Source organism: Haliotis asinina, chromosome 16 (genome assembly GCF_037392515.1).
Source record: "Haliotis asinina isolate JCU_RB_2024 chromosome 16, JCU_Hal_asi_v2, whole genome shotgun sequence".
Taxonomy (NCBI): domain Eukaryota; kingdom Metazoa; phylum Mollusca; class Gastropoda; order Lepetellida; family Haliotidae; genus Haliotis; species Haliotis asinina.
In genome coordinates, this window is record NC_090295.1 from 126517 (window position 1) to 147993 (window position 21477).

General features: G+C 39.6%; 1 protein-coding gene across 1 annotated transcript; it reads left to right on the plus strand.

Moving 5' to 3' along the window:
* The first annotated feature begins 5789 nt into the window (after positions 1-5789).
* On the plus strand, positions 5790-15237 carry LOC137268692 (transmembrane protein 26-like). The gene is made up of 3 exons (XM_067803294.1): positions 5790-6007; positions 12519-12678; positions 13365-15237. The coding sequence occupies exons 1-3, from the start codon at positions 5790-5792 to the stop codon at positions 14502-14504; spliced, it is 1518 nt and encodes a 505-aa protein (XP_067659395.1). The 3' UTR covers positions 14505-15237.
* Positions 15238-21477: the final 6240 nt, after the last annotated feature.

Below are 21477 nucleotides of genomic sequence, written 5' to 3' on the forward strand. Positions count from 1 at the left end.
ATGTCATTATCATCACCATATGGTACTGGATCAAAAAACAATGTATTTACATCACTTTGTGGTGGTGGACCATAAACAGATGTCATTATCATCACCATATGGTACTGGATCAAAAAACAATGTATTTACATCACTTTGTGGTGGTGGACCATAAGCAAATGTCATTATCGTCACCTCATTTTAATGGATCGTCAAACAATATGATTATCATTACTTTGTTGAGGGGGATCATGGACAAATGTCATTGTTATCGCCATATTTTAATGGATCAAAACCAATATGATGATCATTACGTTATGGTAGTACATCGCAACCAATGTCATTATCACTACTTATGGTACTGGATCACAACCAGTGTCATTATCATTACTTAATGGTAGTGATTCATAACCAATGTCATTATCATTACTTAATGGTAGTGATTCATAACCAATGTCATTATCATTACTTAATGGTAGTGATTCATAACCAATGTCATTATCATTACTTAATGGTAGTGATTCATAACCAATGTCATTATCACTACTTAATGGTAGTGATTCATAACCAATGTCATTATCATTACTTAATGGTAGTGATTCATAACCAATGTCATTATCATTACTTAATGGTAGTGATTCATAACCAATGTCATTATCACTACTTATGGTACTGGATCACAAACAATGTCATTATCATTACTTAATGGTAGTGATTCATAACCAATGTCATTATCACTACTTATGGTACTGGATCACAACCAGTGTCATTATCATTACTTAATGGTAGTGATTCATAACCAATGTCATTATCATTACTTAATGGTAGTGATTCATAACCAATGTCATTATCATTACTTAATGGTAGTGATTCATAACCAATGTCATTATCATTACTTAATGGTAGTGATTCATAACCAATGTCATTATCATTACTTAATGGTAGTGATTCATAACCAATGTCATTATCATTACTTAATGGTAGTGATTCATAACCAATGTCATTATCATTACCTAATGGTAGTGATTCATAACCAATGTCATTATCATTACTTAATGGTAGTGATTCATAACCAATGTCATTATCATTACTTAATGGTAGTGATTCATAACCAATGTCATTATCATTACTTAATGGTAGTGATTCATAACCAATGTCATCATCACTACTTATGGTACTGGATCACAAACAATGTCATTATCATTACTTAATGGTAGTGATTCATAACCAATGTCATTATCACTACTTATGGTACTGGATCACAAACAATGTCATTATCATTACTTAATGGTAGTGATTCATAACCAATGTCATTATCACTACTTATGGTACTGGATCACAAACAATGTCATTATCATTACTTAATGGTAGTGATTCATAACCAATGTCATTATCATTACTTATGGTACTGGATCACAACCAGTGTCATTATCATTACTTAATGGTAGTGATTCATAACCAATGTCATCATCACTACTTATGGTACTGGATCACAACCAATATCATTATCATTACTTAATGGTAGTGATTCATAACCAATGTCATTATCACTACTTATGGTACTGGATCACAACCAGTGTCATTATCATTACTTGATGGTAGTGATTCATAACCAATGTCATTATCACTACTTATGGTAGTGGATCACAACCAATGTCATTATCATTACTTGATGGTAGTGATTCATAACCAATGTCATTATCACTACTTATGGTACTGGATCACAAACAATGTCATTATCATTACTTAATGGTAGTGATTCATAACCAATGTCATTATCACTACTTATGACACTGGATCACAACCAATGTCATTATCATTACTTAATGGTAGTGATTCATAACCAATGTCATCATCACTACTTATGGTACTGGATCACAAACAATGTCATTATCATTACTTAATGGTAGTGATTCATAACCAATGTCATTATCACTACTTATGGTACTGGATCACAAACAATGTCATTATCATTACTTAATGGTAGTGATTCATAACCAATGTCATCATCACTACTTATGGTACTGGATCACAAACAATGTCATTATCATTACTTAATGGTAGTGATTCATAACCAATGTCATCATCACTACTTATGGTACTGGATCACAAACAATGTCATTATCATTACTTAATGGTAGTGATTCATAACCAGTGTCATCATCACTACTTATGGTACTGGATCACAAACAATGTCATTATCATTACTTAATGGTAGTGATTCATAACCAATGTCATTATCACTACTTATGGTACTGGATCACAAACAATGTCATTATCATTACTTAATGGTAGTGATTCATAACCAATGTCATTATCACTACTTATGGTACTGGATCACAAACAATGTCATTATCATTACTTAATGGTAGTGATTCATAACAAATGTCATCATCACTACTTATGGTACTGGATCACAACCAGTGTCATTATCATTACTTAATGGTAGTGATTCATAACCAGTGTCATCATCACTACTTATGTTACTGGCTCACAACCAGTGTCATTATCATTACTTAATGGTAGTGATTCAAAACAAATGTCATCATCACTACTTATGGTACTGGATCACAACCAATGTCATTATCATTACTTAATGGTAGTGATTCATAACCAATGTCATCACTACTTATGGTACTGGATCACAAACAATGTCATTATCATTACTTAATGGTAGTGATTCATAACCAATGTCATCATCTCTACTTATGGTACTGGATCACAAACAATGTCATTATCATTACTTGATGGTAGTGATTCATAACCAATGTCATTATCACTACTTATGGTAGTGGATCACAACCAATGTCATTATCATTACTTAATGGTAGTGATTCATAACCAATGTCATTATCACTACTTATGGTAGTGGATCACAACCAGTGTCATTATCATTACTTGATGGTAGTGATTCATAACCAATGTCATTATCACTACTTATGGTAGTGGATCACAACCAATGTCATTATCATTACTTGATGGTAGTGATTCATAACCAATGTCATTATCACTACTTATGGTAGTGGATCACAACCAATGTCATTATCATTACTTAATGGTAGTGATTCATAACCAATGTCATTATCACTACTTATGATACTGGATCACAACCAATGTCATTATCATTACTTAATGGTAGTGATTCATAACCAATGTCATCATCACTACTTATGGTACTGGATCACAAACAATGTCATTATCATTACTTAATGGTAGTGATTCATAACCAATGTCATTATCACTACTTATGGTACTGGATCACAAACAATGTCATTATCATTACTTAATGGTAGTGATTCATAACCAATGTCATCATCACTACTTATGGTACTGGATCACAAACAATGTCATTATCATTACTTAATGGTAGTGATTCATAACCAATGTCATCATCACTACTTATGGTACTGGATCACAAACAATGTCATTATCATTACTTAATGGTAGTGATTCATAACCAGTGTCATCATCACTACTTATGGTACTGGATCACAAACAATGTCATTATCATTACTTAATGGTAGTGATTCATAACCAATGTCATTATCACTACTTATGGTACTGGATCACAAACAATGTCATTATCATTACTTAATGGTAGTGATTCATAACCAATGTCATTATCACTACTTATGGTACTGGATCACAAACAATGTCATTATCATTACTTTCTGGTAGTGGATCATTAACAAATACAGTCGAAATCCACTCGCCTTGAGGCAGAGGAACGTTATACATATGGTAAGGGCCACGACCATCTGTGTTTGTTATGTTTTATGTTCATATCAGTGAAATGAGTATGAGAAGAGGATCATATTGTTCCTATTGTTGCGTACTAAGCGGTATGACTGTGTCTCTCTGTATAAGTGTCGGCAACCCGGCACCATTCCTTCTCGAAGGCAACTCAACAGCGTGGAGAACACGTCTCGAGTTCATGATTGTCATCAGATTTAGAGGCACAATGTCACACCATTTTCGACATATGTAAATATTTGGGCATATCCACTAGCTGTAGCTTCCTATTGATGCAATAACAGACTTTATCCCGTACTCCTTTCATGCCTGAAATTGATACCTGAAACTTCGAGGACAACACCTTTCAAGCTGAGAACACTTGCCATATATGGCATGTAAACAGTTTCTGCGTACATCAAAACTGTCGCACGCTGTGTTGTCGGTCTTTGACGAACTCGTGTCAGTCACAAGTTGTACATAAGACATGATTACACGATGCCATTTAGAAAGTGGTCAAATGCAACATATGTCATATTTGGGATTTCACTTTCTTAGTAAAGTACAAATTCTAGTACTTCTTTTGGTTGAGTCCCATCCGGGATTCGAACCCACACCCTCAGAGTCAGGCACCTAATCGCCAGCACACAAAGTCAGCCGCCTAGCCCGCTCAGCCACCGCGACTTCCAATGAAAGTCGGACAACTGGTAGTCTAGACTGCGTACTTTGTGTACCCCTCTGATGAGTGTAATTGGCACGGCTCCCACGGCCGAAAGCTATGATTACACGATGTCATATGACATATGTTGCATTTGACCACTTTCTAAATGACATCGTGTAATCATAGCTTTCGGCCACAAGGGGTACACAAAGTACCCAGTCTAGACTCATCCTTCATCAGTTACATTTGCATTTGACATAACCATAACAAAACATCGTCACACAATGATTGTCGATGTAAAAATGTCACAAAATAGAATATTCAAGGAAAAGTCCCCTTGGACAACAATGAACACATACTATGATAACACAGCAAACTGTGAGACGACAACTGAACGCGTACAGTATTATATATACATATACACATTGATGACTTATTGAGAGTTTTTGCTTCGGTGTGTCGGCAAATCTAACCTTTTTTATAATCAAGATTATCAACCAAAGCAAATAAGTCTATGATAACGCCAACAGAAAACAATTAATTCGTGGTCCATAAATCTGCCTCCCCAAGCATGCCCACGTGCCTGTAGAAGGTCACGTGATACCAGTCGTGCCAAACTACACACTGCTTGTTCGTATCAAGGCACGGGTGTTCGAAATATTTCTAAAGAGAGAACAATTTACTAATGTGCTGAGTGCCCGAGAAGACACGGGTGAAGACAAACAACACGAAAAGGAAGGACCGCGGCATGTCAATAACACTCAATTTACACAAAAGCACGGGTTACTGTCAAACATTGATCATTAATCTCACAATGCCATATTCGTCGATCACTGAACACTATCTGACATGAGACTGTCTTTGGCGATACAGACAAGGCAATCTCAGGAAGTGACAGAGATTTGGAGGAGTTTCACAAGAAAGCTCAAAGAGTGCATGCTTCTCTTGGAATGGCGTGAGAAGGACATTATGTCTTTTACCTAGACCTTCTAACTTGAAGTACCTTAACCGTGTCTAGAGTCTGACGTGTACTAGAGGGAATCATTGAGCTTTGATGTGATCTTTGTAACCGGCAGACCATGGAGGAATGCCAAACATGATTTCATTTGGATAATTCCTTTTAAGTTGATGTGATTTAGATTATACCCCGGAAAATACGCCATGGGGAAACCCAACGAGGATCAAACACTGAATTTCTAAAATACTGGTCATTCTAAATCGGTGTGACCTTGAGCTGTATACATTTCATCCATCAGAGGTGGAATGGTCCAGCCAGAGACGTCTCCCGTTGTGGAATTGTAACGAAACTAGAATTAATTCACGTCCTTCGCCATTCCGCACTTACTTGAAATTTGAAACCTGTTGTAACTTTCACTGAAGTCTTTTTGAACCTCTAAGACAAGGGTTTTCTTCTGCAATGATGAAGAGGTGTCTGAAGAAAGCAATGACAGCAATTGGTATCGTGAAGGCGGTCATCAGCAGGTGCCTTTTCGCTGCCCATGGGTTTGTGTGCATCTGGAGAGTGGTGGTGATGAAAGGAGACCCTCTCTACTGGTGTCTCACTGGCTCTTTCCCGCTGCTCATTCTAGAAGGAGTTTTTACCTTGAAGAAAAAGAAGGGCAGAGAGTGGAAATGGTGAGTATGGCATTATCCCCTTCACTGTCAATACCACCCTGGTCAGTATATGAGTCTATCAAAGAAAATTGATTTTCCTCGCGGTTTAATAAGGGGATGCTATGTTTCTAAACATCACAAACGGTAAAACGGAAATGTTCTTCTTAGATTTCATTTGCCTTTCTGTGTATTCAAGTTTGGTATAGTTCAGTTTGGCTGTTAAGAAACTTACAAGGTTAGACAAGAAGATAACACTGAAGTGTTCGTCGTGTAGAAAACTTGAAATATGCTATGTTGTGCAAGTGTAAATGTATTAAGTATTAAAACGCGACTGTTGGAGAATCAGCTCTCTTGGCATTCTTCATTCATTCATTATCATTGGAAAGATCTCGAGGAGATGAACACGAAAAGTTCAGGTGCCAGTGTGTTCACGTGTTAATAAGCTCACAAATTGGCTCTGAAAATGCATTTCTGCAGAAATTTCTGGCAGAATTGTTTTCCTGCAGAAATTTCTGGCAGAATCTTTTTTATTTCGCTACCAGAATGATCTTAATTTAACAAAATTAGAGAATATAAGTAATGATACTGCTGCGTGAGTGGTAGTTTCGTGTTTATTCCAAGTAATAAGCACTTATGGTGATCAACTGATCTGATATTTTTGTTTTGCTACCAGAATTATTTTAGTTGAATAAGATTAAACACCATCGTTATATAATTTAATATAGACTTTCTTTAAATGATGTCGTTTTCCCCTGTTTAAAGCCTGTTAGTACCAGACAACCGCGTATTTTACAGTGTGAATTTGACCGTATTTCATTATAGCTTTTACAATTTAAAAGACTTATGCATTATACAACATATGTTATATTTGGGATTTCACTTTCTTAGTAAAGTACAAATTCTAGTACTTTTTTCGGTTGAGTCCCATCCGGGATTCGAACCCGCACCCTCAGAGTCAGGCACCTAATCGCCAGCACACAAAGTCAGCCGCCTAGCCCGCTCAGCCACCGCGACTTCCACAAAAAATGAAAGTCGGACAACTGGTAGTCTAGACTGCGTACTTTGTGTATCCCTCTGATGAGTGTAAATTGGCACGGCTCCCGCGGCCGAAAGCTATGATTACACGATGCCATTTAGAAAGTGGTCAAATGCAACATATGTTATATTTGGGACTTCACTTTCCTAGTAAAGTACAAATTCTAGTACTTTTTTCGGTTGAGTCCCATCCGGGATTCGAACCCGCACCCTCAGAGTCAGGCACCTAATCGCCAGCACACAAAGTCAGCCGCCTAGCCCGCTCAGCCACCGCGACTTCCACAAACAAAATGAAAGTCGGACAACTGGTAGTCTAGACTGCGTACTTTGTGTACCCCTCTGATGAGTGTAAATTGACACGGCTCCCACGGCCGAAAGCTATGATTACACGATGCCATTTAGAAAGTGGTCAAATGCAACATATGTTATATTTGGGATTTCACTTTCTTAGTAAAGTACAAATTCTAGTACTTATCCCGGATGGGACTCAACCGAAAAAAGTACTAGAATTTGTACTTTACTAAGAAAGTGAAATCCCAAATATAACATATGTTGCATTTGACCACTTTCTAAATGGCATCGTGTAATCTTATGCATTATATCCATCCGTTTCATCCGAAGTTGTAACTTTTTAGTGGATTCACGTCGTGCAAGATTAATTTAACAGTATTGGGGTGCATTTTCCAATCCCAATAAGCCTACATTGTTTTTGTATGCGATATGGGTTGAAGGAGAATAGAGACAAAACCGGACATATACTACATACATACAATAATGACAATGTAAGAGCCATAATATGAATTCATCAACATGCCCGAAAAGACCAGCGTACCAGTTGGGATGATAAACAATACCTATGCAACAATGCATCAGTGTTCAAAGTGACAATACCCGCGAAAATGTAATTGCCTCGTTGAAATAATGATTTATGCCGAAGTGGCCACCGAGTTTTCACAATTGGTGGTTTATCAGGTTGTCTCTATAAGCGGTCATCGTTCCGGTTCGGTTGTCCTTGAGTGGACACCGCGGTTAATAATTACGCAAGCCAGAGAGCGGCCACTCGGGGAACACACCGAAACAATGCCAGTTGGCGCTGCATGGACAATAGACGTTTTATAGAGTATATCCAGTACGTCTTGTCGGTTCAAGGTCACATGCAACACAAAATAGTTCTTTGCAGATTCTGATTCGGTTCGGTAACAAATTATCAAACATGCAAATTAAAGTTATGAAGTTGAAAAATAACACAATTAAAAAAACGCTTCCCCAGCGCAGGGGGAAAAAGTGGTTTCACCACCCATAACACATGTGCAGTGATTAGCTTGAACCGGGAAGCCAACTCGTATAAACACAAGTGATGTGTGCAAGATTATCGTTGCGGCCGAAGTGGGAGAACAAGAGATGTTTCTTGTGGTTACAATCATCCAGGTTCGGCAGTAATAACAATACACTGGTACTGTACCTGCATATTTGCAACCCATGTTTTAAAAAAAAACATGTGTAGTAATAGAAATGCTAATTTCATTGTTCACCCTGAAAACTGAAATATTTTAAATCATGTATACGGAAACATAGAAAATATATTGATAATGACAAGCAGTCTATGTCACAGACAAAGCGCTATGTCTGTTTATTGTCACCTGTCACTCTGCTTGTCTGCTAATGACAATATGCAATACTCAACTTCAATCATTGACCAACTTAACACCTATCAGGCTATACACCGTAAACAAACTACGTTGATTTATGGCTCGTGCACCTGGGGTCTGTCTCTGGCACATTATGTAATTACACAGACAGGCAGGTGCGATTCCTGCACACATGACATGTTATTTCGTCTGTGGGTTGCAAACAAACTATCTCCAGTTTTCCCTGATGACTGGGTCGGACTGAACTGGGTGCAAACTCAGATTGTCAGTTTCAAGGTCTGTATGTACAAAACCCAACATTTCAATATATAATATTAATGGATAACAACCTCTTCTATTGTGCATGCTTAGAAGTGGATGGATGAATCATAATGATTGGAATATTTTCAAACTGTTTAACGTTGTATTTTGTACAAATCCACGAGTGACCAACCTAATTCTTTCTATTCCTGTCTGAAAAACATGTAACTGAGAATATGCCGACGGTACACCAGAACAGTGATATAAACTATGATCATCACAGACACATTTATACAATTTAACATTTCAACCACTGGCCTTTGTTACGAAAACACGCCAATCAACTTATCTCAGTAGTTTCTGTCATGATGGGACGAAAATTCCCTCACTGGGGACTTGGTTAAAAAAAGGGTAGGAACAACAAATATAAAGGGGATATTGTACCAGATTAGTCATTCTTGAATGGGATTAACAGGTGTGAAAACTCGGTGGCCACTTCGGTATAAATCATTATTTCAACGAGGCAATTACATTTTCGCGGGTATTGTCACTTTGAACACTGATGCATTCTTGCATAGGTATTGTTCATCATCCCAACTGGTACGCTGGTCTTTTCGGGCATGTTGATGAATTCAAATTATGGCTCATATGTCTTACATTGTCATTATTGTATGTATGTAGTATATGTCCGGTTTCGTCTCTATTCGCCTTCAACCCATATCGCATACAAAAACAATGTAGGCTTATTGGGATTGGAAAATGCACCCCAATACTGTTAAATTAATCTTGCACGACGTGAATCCACTAAAAAGTTACAACTTCGGATGAAACGGATGGGAATAATGCATAAGTCTTTTAAATTGTAAAAGCTATAATGAAATACGGTCAAATTCACACTGTAAAATACGCGGTTGTCTGGTACTAACAGGCTCTAAACAGGGGAAAACATCATTTAAAGAAAGTCTATATCAAATTATATAACGATGGTGTTTAATCTTATTCAACTAAAATAATTCTGGTAGCAAAACAGAAATAACAGATCAGTTGATCACCATAAGTGCTTATTACTTGGATTAAACACGAAACTACCACTCACGCAGCAGTATCATTACTTATATTCTCTAATTTTGTTAAATTAAGATCATTCTGGTAGCGAAATAAAAAAGATTCTGCCAGAAATTTCTGCAGGAAAACAATTCTGCCAGAAATTTCTGCAGAAATGCATTTTCAAAGCCAATTTGTGAGCTTATTAACACGTGAACACACTGGCACCTGAACATTTCATGTTCATCTCCTCGAGATCTTTCCAATGATATAAACTATGTCTTTGTAGCTTGTTTCCTTCTGAGTGTCAAGTTAGGACTCGCTGGCCATTCCTAAGTTGTCCCGCCCGGCCTGTATGACAACACAAACTCACACGCAACACTACACCTGAGAAAAGTAAACAAGCAGCTTATTACACGCCAGCCCCAGGGTCCTCTTTACATTGTCATTCAGTAATAGCATGTGTTACAGTTATTGTTATCACTCCACAACCATTACACATAGATTCATTTCAGATTAATTACAACGTAATGCAATATTCAGTATTTTAAATACTGCTGTAGAAAACCGCACAGTGGTCAAAACGCAATGTCCCAGTCAAGGTATCCGACACACTCTGTGCAATCTACGCATCACCCCAGTAGCGTACAGTCTACATCAGTCACTAAACAGCATAGAGCTTGCACGTTTTGCAATAATTAGTGCACCAGACACACGCTATACAATGTGCAATAGCCACAAAAGAAGGTTAATCATTATCAAATTGCCAACCCTAAACAGTAATGCAGAGTGTATGAGACAACGAAGAAAGGATGCCTGAGTTAAGTGAGTTAGAGCCAAGGTTAACAAATAGTAAAGAGATGTTCAACAGGTTTCAAGTTAACACAGAACTAGAAGAAAGTCAGTTTACACACATTTGTACTCGAATGAATTTACTATCCCTAGACAACCACCCCTGGTGTGTGACTGTCATCTGTATTATATACCCACTCTATAAAACTATCGCAGATAATCGGGTGTACAGATAAAACTTAATATAACGTTGTTATTGTGAAGTTGATATTATCTCATTATATGTTAAAGGACCGATGACCAATAGAGAGTATGCCACGAAGGTATATGTGACACGGGATTTGACATGGGATATAAACATATAATACAAATAAACACACTGCACCTTGGTTCTGTTAGCTTCAGAGATACTAGTCTCGGAGGAGTCCGATGCTCTTTTTCGCTGTGTCAAGTCAAGTGTTTGTTGTATATAAGGCCTCCTGCCCACATACAAGGAAGATACGTGATATACATATATAAACACACAATAATACAAGGATGAAAGGAGTATAGTCAAGCAATGTATTATAGGTCATTTCTGAAAGATAAAGCATGTTCTACACATTGGACAAGTTGGAGAATAACGTTTTCATTATTTGACGATATAATTGGCACAAAGACAGTTTCGCGATAGCTTAACTGATGTTGCACTGATATATACTTGGTTCTTAGATCAGCATAAAATGGACAACATGTAAAATGGATTTCATTTCAAATGGGTGAATGGCATAAATGACATTTCTCTATTGAAATCATCTACCCTTATTTACAAGTAGGTCTGGTAGACCAAGTCGATATTGAATAAACCTGGGTCTGAGATGTTTGTGTTAATATAGATAGGTATTTTTTCTCGTTGAATGAGACCCTTGAACGATCTATATAGATCATAACGTGAACCTTGAAGGATCTATACAGATCATAACGTGAACCTTGAAGGATCTATACAGATCATAACATGAACCCTGAAGGATCTATATAGATCATAACGTGAACCCCGAAGGATCTATATAGATCATAACGTGAACCTTGAAGGATCTATATAGATCACAACGTGAACCCTGAAGGATCTATACAGATCATAACGTGAACTTGTTTAATGTGAAATGCCATTTTTGATGATACCTGTTGATTGATTGTTCCCGAAATTGGTAAAAAAATAGGGGAACATTACCGACTGTTTGATTTAACCAGACAAACCCCAAACTGGTTTCTTATATGTGACGCCCACGTTGTTTTACCAATATTATCTAAACTGAGAAGCATATTACAAGCTAATTTTGGAATTCGTCGTGCATTCCGAGGATTTTAAAACCAATACTTTCAGCGTCTTACATGTATTTGAGAGCTGATAAAAAGAGGGTATCTACCACACCCGCCATATACTAGGGTAACATCATCGGCAAATAGCAAAATTAATATTTCAATCATGTCGGGAAACATTTGAATTCCATGTTTGTCGCAATTAATATTTTCAAAATACAATTCACTTATAAAGAAAGAGCAAAAGCTGGACTTAGAGTATAGCCTTGTCGGAGTCCAACAAGGCAATCAAAATAGTCGGTGGTATCATCCCCACAATGTACACATGGTTTTATATTAGAATGCATAGATTTTAAAATATTAATATACATTTTGCCTTTAAAAGAAGCCTTTCATAAACAAAGATCTTAACAACACGTTGTATACAATTTCGCCACGTGACATAACGCGAGATGATGTTTGGCTGTTTTCAGGATATGTCCAAGTGTGCTTCTGTATCTGGCCACAACAGTTCCTGCCATCTGGTTCCTAGAGCTAAACCTCCTGGACAGAAGGATCCTGGCAATCAGATCGGGAGGTAGGGCATCCGTCAACGCCTCTAGGACCGAGAAAATTACTGTGTGGAACAGCCAGGTAGGACATGAACGAAGACAGAGGGCCCTGATCACGCATATCACGTCATCGTCCGTGATCTGCGGTAGATTTCGTTATCAACTGATCACAAATGTAGTTTTCATTGAAATACAGCTGTTTTATATTAATTCCATATATTTTAGCATGGGCTTGTTTATGGTAATCCTCACTGTGATCTCATTAATGCAGAGATGTCATATGTTACATCACCGTAAAGTTTGGAGTGTGTTTTGTCTCCGTAATGTTGAGGTGTATATTATCCCCATAATGTTGTGTGTGTATCTTATCTGCATAATGTTGTGGGTGTATTTATCTCATTGATACTGGGGTGTATCATTGATATTGGGCGTGTTATTTATTTCCATAATGTTGAGTGTGGTGTCTTATCTTCGTAATGTTGGGAATGTATTTTGTCTTCGTAAAGTAGGGATGTTTTTATGTCAGCAGTATTTGGGGACGCAGTTTTTTATCCGTGAAGTTGGGGTGTATTTTACCTCCGAGTTCGTAGGCGTATGTTATTGTCTCACACATCGAGAGACGATTAATAACGTCAAGACACAAGTAATTGATTTACACTTTAACTTAGTTTATTCGCATTTTTTCATTTGGTTCGACTTTATCATCACAGTTATTGTGAAGACGTTTATGACAACATTAAGGTGTGAAACTGACTATTCTACTTTCAGATAAGTATACCAGTCATATTCGCCCCTGACGACTGGTGCAAGATATTGGAACAGATGATGCTACTTGTCCTCATTATTGGACGATGGCTGCTACCCAAGGGGGAGATAACCCGTGAACAACTCTCTCAGCTCTTGCTGGTGTACATCGGGATGGCTGCTGATATCATCGAGCTGTTTGAAGCCTTTAAAGAGAAGGAAGTTCGTTACAACAAGATCCTTACCATGATCATCCTGTCCATGTGGACAGCCAGTTTGATGCAGTTCACCTTTGTCCTAACTGCCACCAAGTCCAAACGAATGCGCCCTGTCCTGTTTCACTCCGGGAGCTCCGCTTCCACTGTCTCACTGGGAGGGAAGCCATGCTGCCCCACCGAAGTGATTTCCATCATGATCAGTGTCGTGCTTCAGGACGGCCCGTTCCTAATCATGCGCATGATGCTGATATTCCGATACAGTGTGCTGAGCTACACTAATCTGTTCTTCACATCCAAAAACACTCTTGTTCTTGTTCTTCAGTTCTACCGCCTCTTGGTCTTATTCTGTCAAAAGAAAGACAAATCCACGCTGATCATCACTAAAGACGGTTTGAATTCCACTGCAACCACCGACGAGAAGGCTAAAACAGGATCGATGAAAATGACAGGGACTCCAAAGCTGCCCAGGAAGATGAGTTTGGATGTGACTCTTGAAAGGCCAGAAGGTCTGGCTGAGAGAAGACGATCTTCACTGATGAGGCAAGACTCTATCACCGACTCCAGTCAGACACAGGACACAGACGTGATGGACCTGATGACTGAAGAAAGCCATGACAACAATGATGGAGACATCGAGGATGAAGCAGCTGATATCTCTTTCGCTGCAGTTCTTAACGATGAGCCTTCCACAGACAAAGGAAAGTCCAAGAAGAAGGAAAAGAAGAAGAAAAAGAAGAAAGAAAACAAGTTAGAAAAGGGAAAGAGCAAACCTACTGAGGACGACAAAGATCATTGGGCAGATGTCAGGAAGATGGCAAAAGCACTAGCGTTCCTGAATGAAACGGGGAAATGTCGAACAGTGGTTGTGAATGCTGGCGGTAACGAACATAGGCTGCTGATTGTGGATGAAGCAAGTGCCAAGGAAATGGTTGGTAAGGGACATTGACATTTGTTCTAGAATTGTGGTTTGGGACCAAATTGCATTTGCCAAAGAGCAAGAGACAGTGAATGTGTTCAGTGTTTGTCACTGTTTTGTGTGGATTAACCCATTCATGCCGAATATTAAGTGACTGCAATGAGCCAAGAAAGAAGTCAGTAGGCATAGTTTACTCAAGTACTATTCGTTGACTGAAAATCCTCGGTCATACAGTGTTTAATGTTTCCAATCGATTGTTTAAACACCACGAGCCCATTAATTATTACAGTTCATTCAAGTAGCGAGACATTAAACATGAACATGTCACATGAAAGGCAACAGACATTAGGGAGACCAGAAATGGATTCGGTGACTCTTCACAGGTGACGAAGCCTATTTAATTAAACTCTAATGTAATAGACTTGAACTTCAAGGATTGGAAATGAATGGGATAAAGGGATCCTATCCTTCAGATTGGACATGTTTCATGAGCTGGATTCATATGTCCGAGGAGGCCTATATCTATATTTACATATGGTCAACATTTTAGAGGAGTGGTATTGTCATTTTATGTTTGTTTAGGCGCTACAGTTCTGGAATGTTTAGTTTCAGATTGTGTAGAACAGACCTAATGCCAAAGCAAACAATTTCTGCCGATAAGACCACAGAAAATAACTGTTGCCATACGAGAACTGGAAAATAGAAATAGTACAGTCTCATGTTGCAATGGATATTAGTGTAGAAAAATAAATATTCTGAATAATGAAAATGCAAACCAGTGATTGATATTGTGCACAACGACTAACGCTATCGGGGTAGGAGAACAACCAGGAGGACAAATAGTTAAATCAGCTGGTCACACAACACCATGCAGTAGGAGGACAGGCAGTCAAATCCGCTGGTCACACAACACCATGCAGTAGGAGGACAGGCAGTCAAATCCGCTGGCCTGACAGAGCCTCCCAAGTTGTGGACAAGCAGTCAGTTAAATCAGCTGGTCACACAACACCATGCAGTAGGAGGACAGGCAGTCAAATCCGCTGGCCTGACAGAGCCTCCCAAGTTGTGGACAAGCAGTCAGTTAAATCAGCTGGTCACACAACACCATGCAGTAGGAGGACAGGCAGTCAAATCCGCTGGCCTGACAGAGCCTCCCAAGTTGTGGACAAGCAGTCAGTTAAATCAGCTGGTCACACAACACCATGCAGTAGGAGGACAGGCAGTCTGTTAAATCAGCTGGTCACACAACACCATGCAGTAGGAGGACAGGCAGTCAAATCCGCTGGCCTGACAGAGCCTCCCAAGTTGTGGACAAGCAGTCAGTTAAATCAGCTGGTCACACAACACCATGCAGTAGGAGGACAGGCAGTCAAATCCGCTGGCCTGACAGAGCCTCCCAAGTTGTGGACAAGCAGTCAGTTAAATCAGCTGGTCACACAACACCATGCAGTAGGAGGACAGGCAGTCAAATCCGCTGGCCTGACAGAGCCTCCCAAGTTGTGGACAAGCAGTCAGTTAAATCAGCTGGTCACACAACACCATGCAGTAGGAGGACAGGCAGTCAAATCCGCTGGCCTGACAGAGCCTCCCAAGTTGTGGACAAGCAGTCAGTTAAATCAGCTGGTCACACAACACCATGCAGTAGGAGGACAGGCAGTCAAATCCGCTGGCCTGACAGAGCCTCCCAAGTTGTGGACAAGCAGTCAGTTAAATCAGCTGGTCACACAACACCATGCAGTAGGAGGACAGGCAGTCAAATCCGCTGGCCTGACAGAGCCTACCAAGTTGTGGACAAGCAGTCAGTTAAATCAGCTGGCCTGACAACGCCATGCCTTTTGGGGGACAAGCAGTCTGTTATATCAGCTGGCCTGACGACACCATCGGGGTAGGAGCACAGGCAATTAAATCAGCTGGCCTGACAGCACCATCCATTAAGTTGCATGACAAGAAGATGGGTAAGGTGAGATGCCTGGGCAGGGCATCCTGAACTGACGGCCCAAATCAGCTTTGCTATATAATTTCAATTACACTCAAGATATTAACAAAACAAAGATGAACATATTGGCGCATGAGATAAAATGTACTAAATTGCAACGAAATCAGCGTTTATACACTTTAAAAAAGCAGTTGATATGATAATACTGAATGTTTTGAGCGTGCATTGCCTCTCGCACTTCCTTATGGCCATAGTTGTTTCTTCAATAATGGAAGAAGATGAGAAGAATAATGGCCTGGAAGATGATCGGTGTATGGCTTCAAATTTGCATGTATACGATTTTCGTTTTCAAACCGAAAATAAACAGTAGAAACACATTCTAACAGCTTTGTAGTGCAAGGTGACTGTCAAAATTAATGGTCTACAGTGATTTATTGACCATACTGAAAACTCAAGAATGACATCCCATGCACGTGTGGGGGACCACTGCACTGTGCAAGTGCATCCATTGCGTTGTGTTTAGGGGTGGTGATAAATAGAAATAGTGTTGAGTTTATAAGATGTCGGTCTTTGAAATTTTATTCACGTTTATACTTCCTGTCCAGATTGAAAGCTCAGGATTCCCTATGTTTTTAAGATTATACATTGAGAGTCTTACAGTACACACAGGAGAGGTACCCGAACCGAGGTTGAGCAGCAAACTTATCCTCTGTAGCATCTCTGTAATAGACAATGTGCTCACACAATTGCAAGTGCTTATTGATATGTCTCGTTACGTCTCGTAAACTCCAAAAACTCGGCGAACAAAATAAACAATGACGATGATACACGACAGTCTGTGTCGTCCCAGAGATGCTGTATGCAGGACGTGTTTGAGGAGCGTACAGACAAAAGCAACGGCAACGGCAACAGTAGATACATCGCTATTTGATGTATTGTGAAGCATATCGAGTTGGGGGTCATCTCAAAGTTTTATTAATTATTTTTAAATCTTTAATCCTGGCAAAGTCAGGAGGCATGTGCGAGGAATGTCACCCATGTAATGCTAAGCTATCAAATTTCGTTAACCACAGCCCACAAATTCTTCCCCACCACCTTATCAGCAAGAACATACAGTGGTAAACACTCTGTGGTCTATCAGCTCAAAGCAGACTGAGTTGGCTTTCCTCAGTGACGACGGCCCCCCCTCGAGCCATGTCGGTACCAAAGAATTACAGCCCACCTCTTTCTGTGACAACGATCAGTATCAGTAAGGTATGCAAGAATTGTGAGTATATGACATAACGGGGCAACCAATACTTCTAGCAACACATGAGCGTTTGACTATTGAATAGTATCCAGCTCGCGGTACTCGGGTGTCAGTCATGATGTTACCGTCGTGCTTCTATCTGTGTGTCTCACGTGTCGACCGTACCATTTATATACCCTCAATACGCGTGTACTTTCGGCTACCCACACATGACTCTCTGCTTTGTGTTTTGTGTTTGGGCCGTGTGTTTTGCTTTGTTTTGTTTGACGTTGTGAGTTAAATGATATTCAACTTCATATTTAAAGCGGTAAAGTCCATTTTGGGCGTTAGTTATTTAATGTATAATTATGTATAGGTAGTGATTGGTTGTTCAGAGAGAGGAGAGATATGATACCTAGGGATAACACCGTCGGTGAAAAAAAACGCCATTAGCAAATAAACAACTGATAGTGTTTGTTAAACATCATCCATGACATAGCCAAAGAATGAATTGGAACAATACATTTCCTGAAATGTGTAAGTAATATTTATTTGCATAACAATATATTTACAAAGTAACAAGTTTGAACATCTTCATTTATCAGCATTGTACTTGATACAAACACACCAAGAGTATACAAACGATACCCATGAAGGGCTCCTCAGCACTTGCGCTAAACTTGGTCATAAACAAACAGGACTATTTCACTTCACTTCCTGCAATACTTAATCAGTTGGCTGAGATGAGTGAGTACGTTTAACGCCCACATTCACCAGTTTGAAGCATCTGTAATGGTCACGGTGTTATGTTTGGCTCTAGAACCTTCTTCATCAAGAGGAACAGGGTGATGAAGGCGTAAGGATATACATGTAGTCAGAAACTTTGTGTTTTTCATAAAAAGAAGTTGATATCCATGAAAATACTCTCTTTGTTTATGTGCATCACTTCTAAATACCATCCAAAGACCCGTGACATCCCATAGGTAGTCATTATGCCACTCCACCAACCATAGATACTCAGGGTTCATATGCAGTTGGACCGAGGGTGTTTGTATATTTCAGGGATTGTCAATCGCTGAAACTATGATATCGCTTGATTGGTGCACGTTAAACCAGCCCATAGCTTGATTGGTGCACGTTAAACCAGCCCATCACTTGATTGGTGCACGGTAAACCAGCCCATAACTTGATTGGTGCACGTTAAACCAGCCCATCACTTAATTGGTGCATGTTAAACCAGCCCATCACTTGATTGGTGCACGTTAAACAAGACCACCAATTGATTGGTGCACGTTAAACAAGACCACCAATTGATTGGTGCACATTAAACAAGACCATCAATTGATTGGTGCACGTTAAACAAGACCACCAATTGATTGGTGCACGTTAAACAAGACCACCAATTGATTGGTGCACGTTAAACCAACCCATCACTTGATTGGTGCACGTTAAACAAGACCACCAATTGATTGGTGCACGTTAAACAAGACCACCAATTGATTGGTGCACGTTAAACAAGACCACCAATTGATTGGTGCACGTTAAACAAGACCACCAATTGATTGGTGCACGTTAAACAAGACCACCAATTGATTGGTGCACGTTAAACAAGACCACCAATTGATTGGTGCACGTTAAACAAGACCATCACTTGATTGGTGCACGTTAAACAAGACCACCAGTTGATTGGTGCACGGTAAACAAGACCACCAATTGATTGGTGCACGTTAAACAAGACCACCAGTTGATTGGTGCACGTTAAACAAGACCACCAATTGACTGGTGCACGTTAAACAAGACCACCAATTGATTGGTGCACGTTAAACAAGACCACCAATTGATTGGTGCACGTTAAACAAGACCATCACTTGATTGGTGCACGTTAAACCAGACCACCAATTGATTGGTGCACGGTAAACAAGACCACCAATTGATTGGTGCACGGTAAACAAGACCACCAATTGATTGGTGCACGGTAAACAAGACCATCACTTGATTGGTGCACGTTAAACAAGACCACCAATTGATTGGTGCACGTTAAACAAGACCACCAATTGATTGGTGCACGTTAAACAAGACCACCAATTGATTGGTGCACGGTAAACAAGACCATCACTTGATTGGTGCACGTTAAACAAGACCATCACTTGATTGGTGCACGTTAAACAAGACCACCAATTGATTGGTGCACGGTAAACAAGACCACCAATTGATTGGTGCACGTTAAACAAGACCATCACTTGATTGGTGCACATCAAACAAGACCACCAATTGATTGGTGCACGTTAAACAAGACCATCACTTGATTGGTGCACGTTAAACAAGACCACCAGTTGATTGGTGCACGTTAAACAAGACCACCAATTGATTGGTGCACGTTAAACCAGACCACCAATTGATTGGTGCACGTTAAACAAGACCACCAATTGATTGGTGCACGTTAAACCAGCCCATCACTTGATTGGTGCACGTTAAACAAGACCACCAATTGATTGGTGCACGTTAAACAAGACCACCAATTGATTGGTGCACATTAAACAAGACCATCAATTGATTGGTGCACGTTAAACAAGACCACCAATTGATTGGTGCACGTTAAACAAGACCACCAATCGATTGGTGCACGTTAAACCAATCCATCACTTGATTGGTGCACGTTAAACAAGACCACCAATTGATTGGTGCACGTTAAACAAGACCACCAATTGATTGGTGCACGTTAAACAAGACCATCACTTGATTGGTGCACGTTAAACAAGACCACCAATTGATTGGTGCACGGTAAACAAGACCATCACTTGATTGGTGCACGTTAAACAAGACCACCAATTGATTGGTGCACGTTAAACAAGACCACCAATTGATTGGTGCACGTTAAACAAGACCACCAATTGATTGGTGCACGTTAAACAAGACCATCACTTGATTGGTGCACGTTAAACAAGACCACCAGTTGATTGGTGCACGGTAAACAAGACCACCAATTGATTGGTGCACGTTAAACAAGACCACCAGTTGATTGGTGCACGTTAAACAAGACCACCAATTGACTGGTGCACGTTAAACAAGACCACCAATTGATTGGTGCACGTTAAACAAGACCACCAATTGATTGGTGCACGTTAAACAAGACCATCACTTGATTGGTGCACGTTAAACAAGACCACCAATTGATTGGTGCACGTTAAACAAGACCACCAATTGATTGGTGCACGGTAAACAAGACCACCAATTGATTGGTGCCCGGTAAACAAGACCATCACTTGATTGGTGCACGTTAAACAAGACCACCAATTGATTGGTGCACGTTAAACAAGACCACCAATTGATTGGTGCACGTTAAACAAGACCACCAATTGGTTGGTGCACGGTAAACAAGACCATCACTTGATTGGTGCACGTTAAACAAGACCATCACTTGATTGGTGCACGTTAAACAAGACCACCAATTGATTGGTGCACGGTAAACAAGACCACCAATTGATTGGTGCACGTTAAACAAGACCATCACTTGATTGGTGCACATTAAACAAGACCACCAATTGATTGGTGCACGTTAAACAAGACCATCACTTGATTGGTGCACGTTAAACAAGACCACCAGTTGATTGGTGCACGTTAAACAAGACCACCAATTGATTGGTGCACGTTAAACAAGACCACCAATTGATTGGTGCACGTTAAACAAGACCACCAATTGATTGGTGCACGTTAAACCAGCCCATCACTTGATTGGTGCACGTTAAACAAGACCACCAATTGATTGGTGCACGTTAAACAAGACCACCAATTGATTGGTGCACATTAAACAAGACCATCAATTTATTGGTGCACGTTAA

Coding starts and splice junctions, on each gene's coding strand:
- LOC137268692 (XM_067803294.1), top strand. CDS start 5,790: ATGATGAAGAGGTGTCTGAAGAAAGCAATGACAGCAATTGGTATCGTG. Junction 6,008..12,518: donor AAGGGCAGAGAGTGGAAATG/GTGAGTATGGCA, acceptor GGCTGTTTTCAG/GATATGTCCAAGTGTGCTTC. Junction 12,679..13,364: donor TTACTGTGTGGAACAGCCAG/GTAGGACATGAA, acceptor TTCTACTTTCAG/ATAAGTATACCAGTCATATT.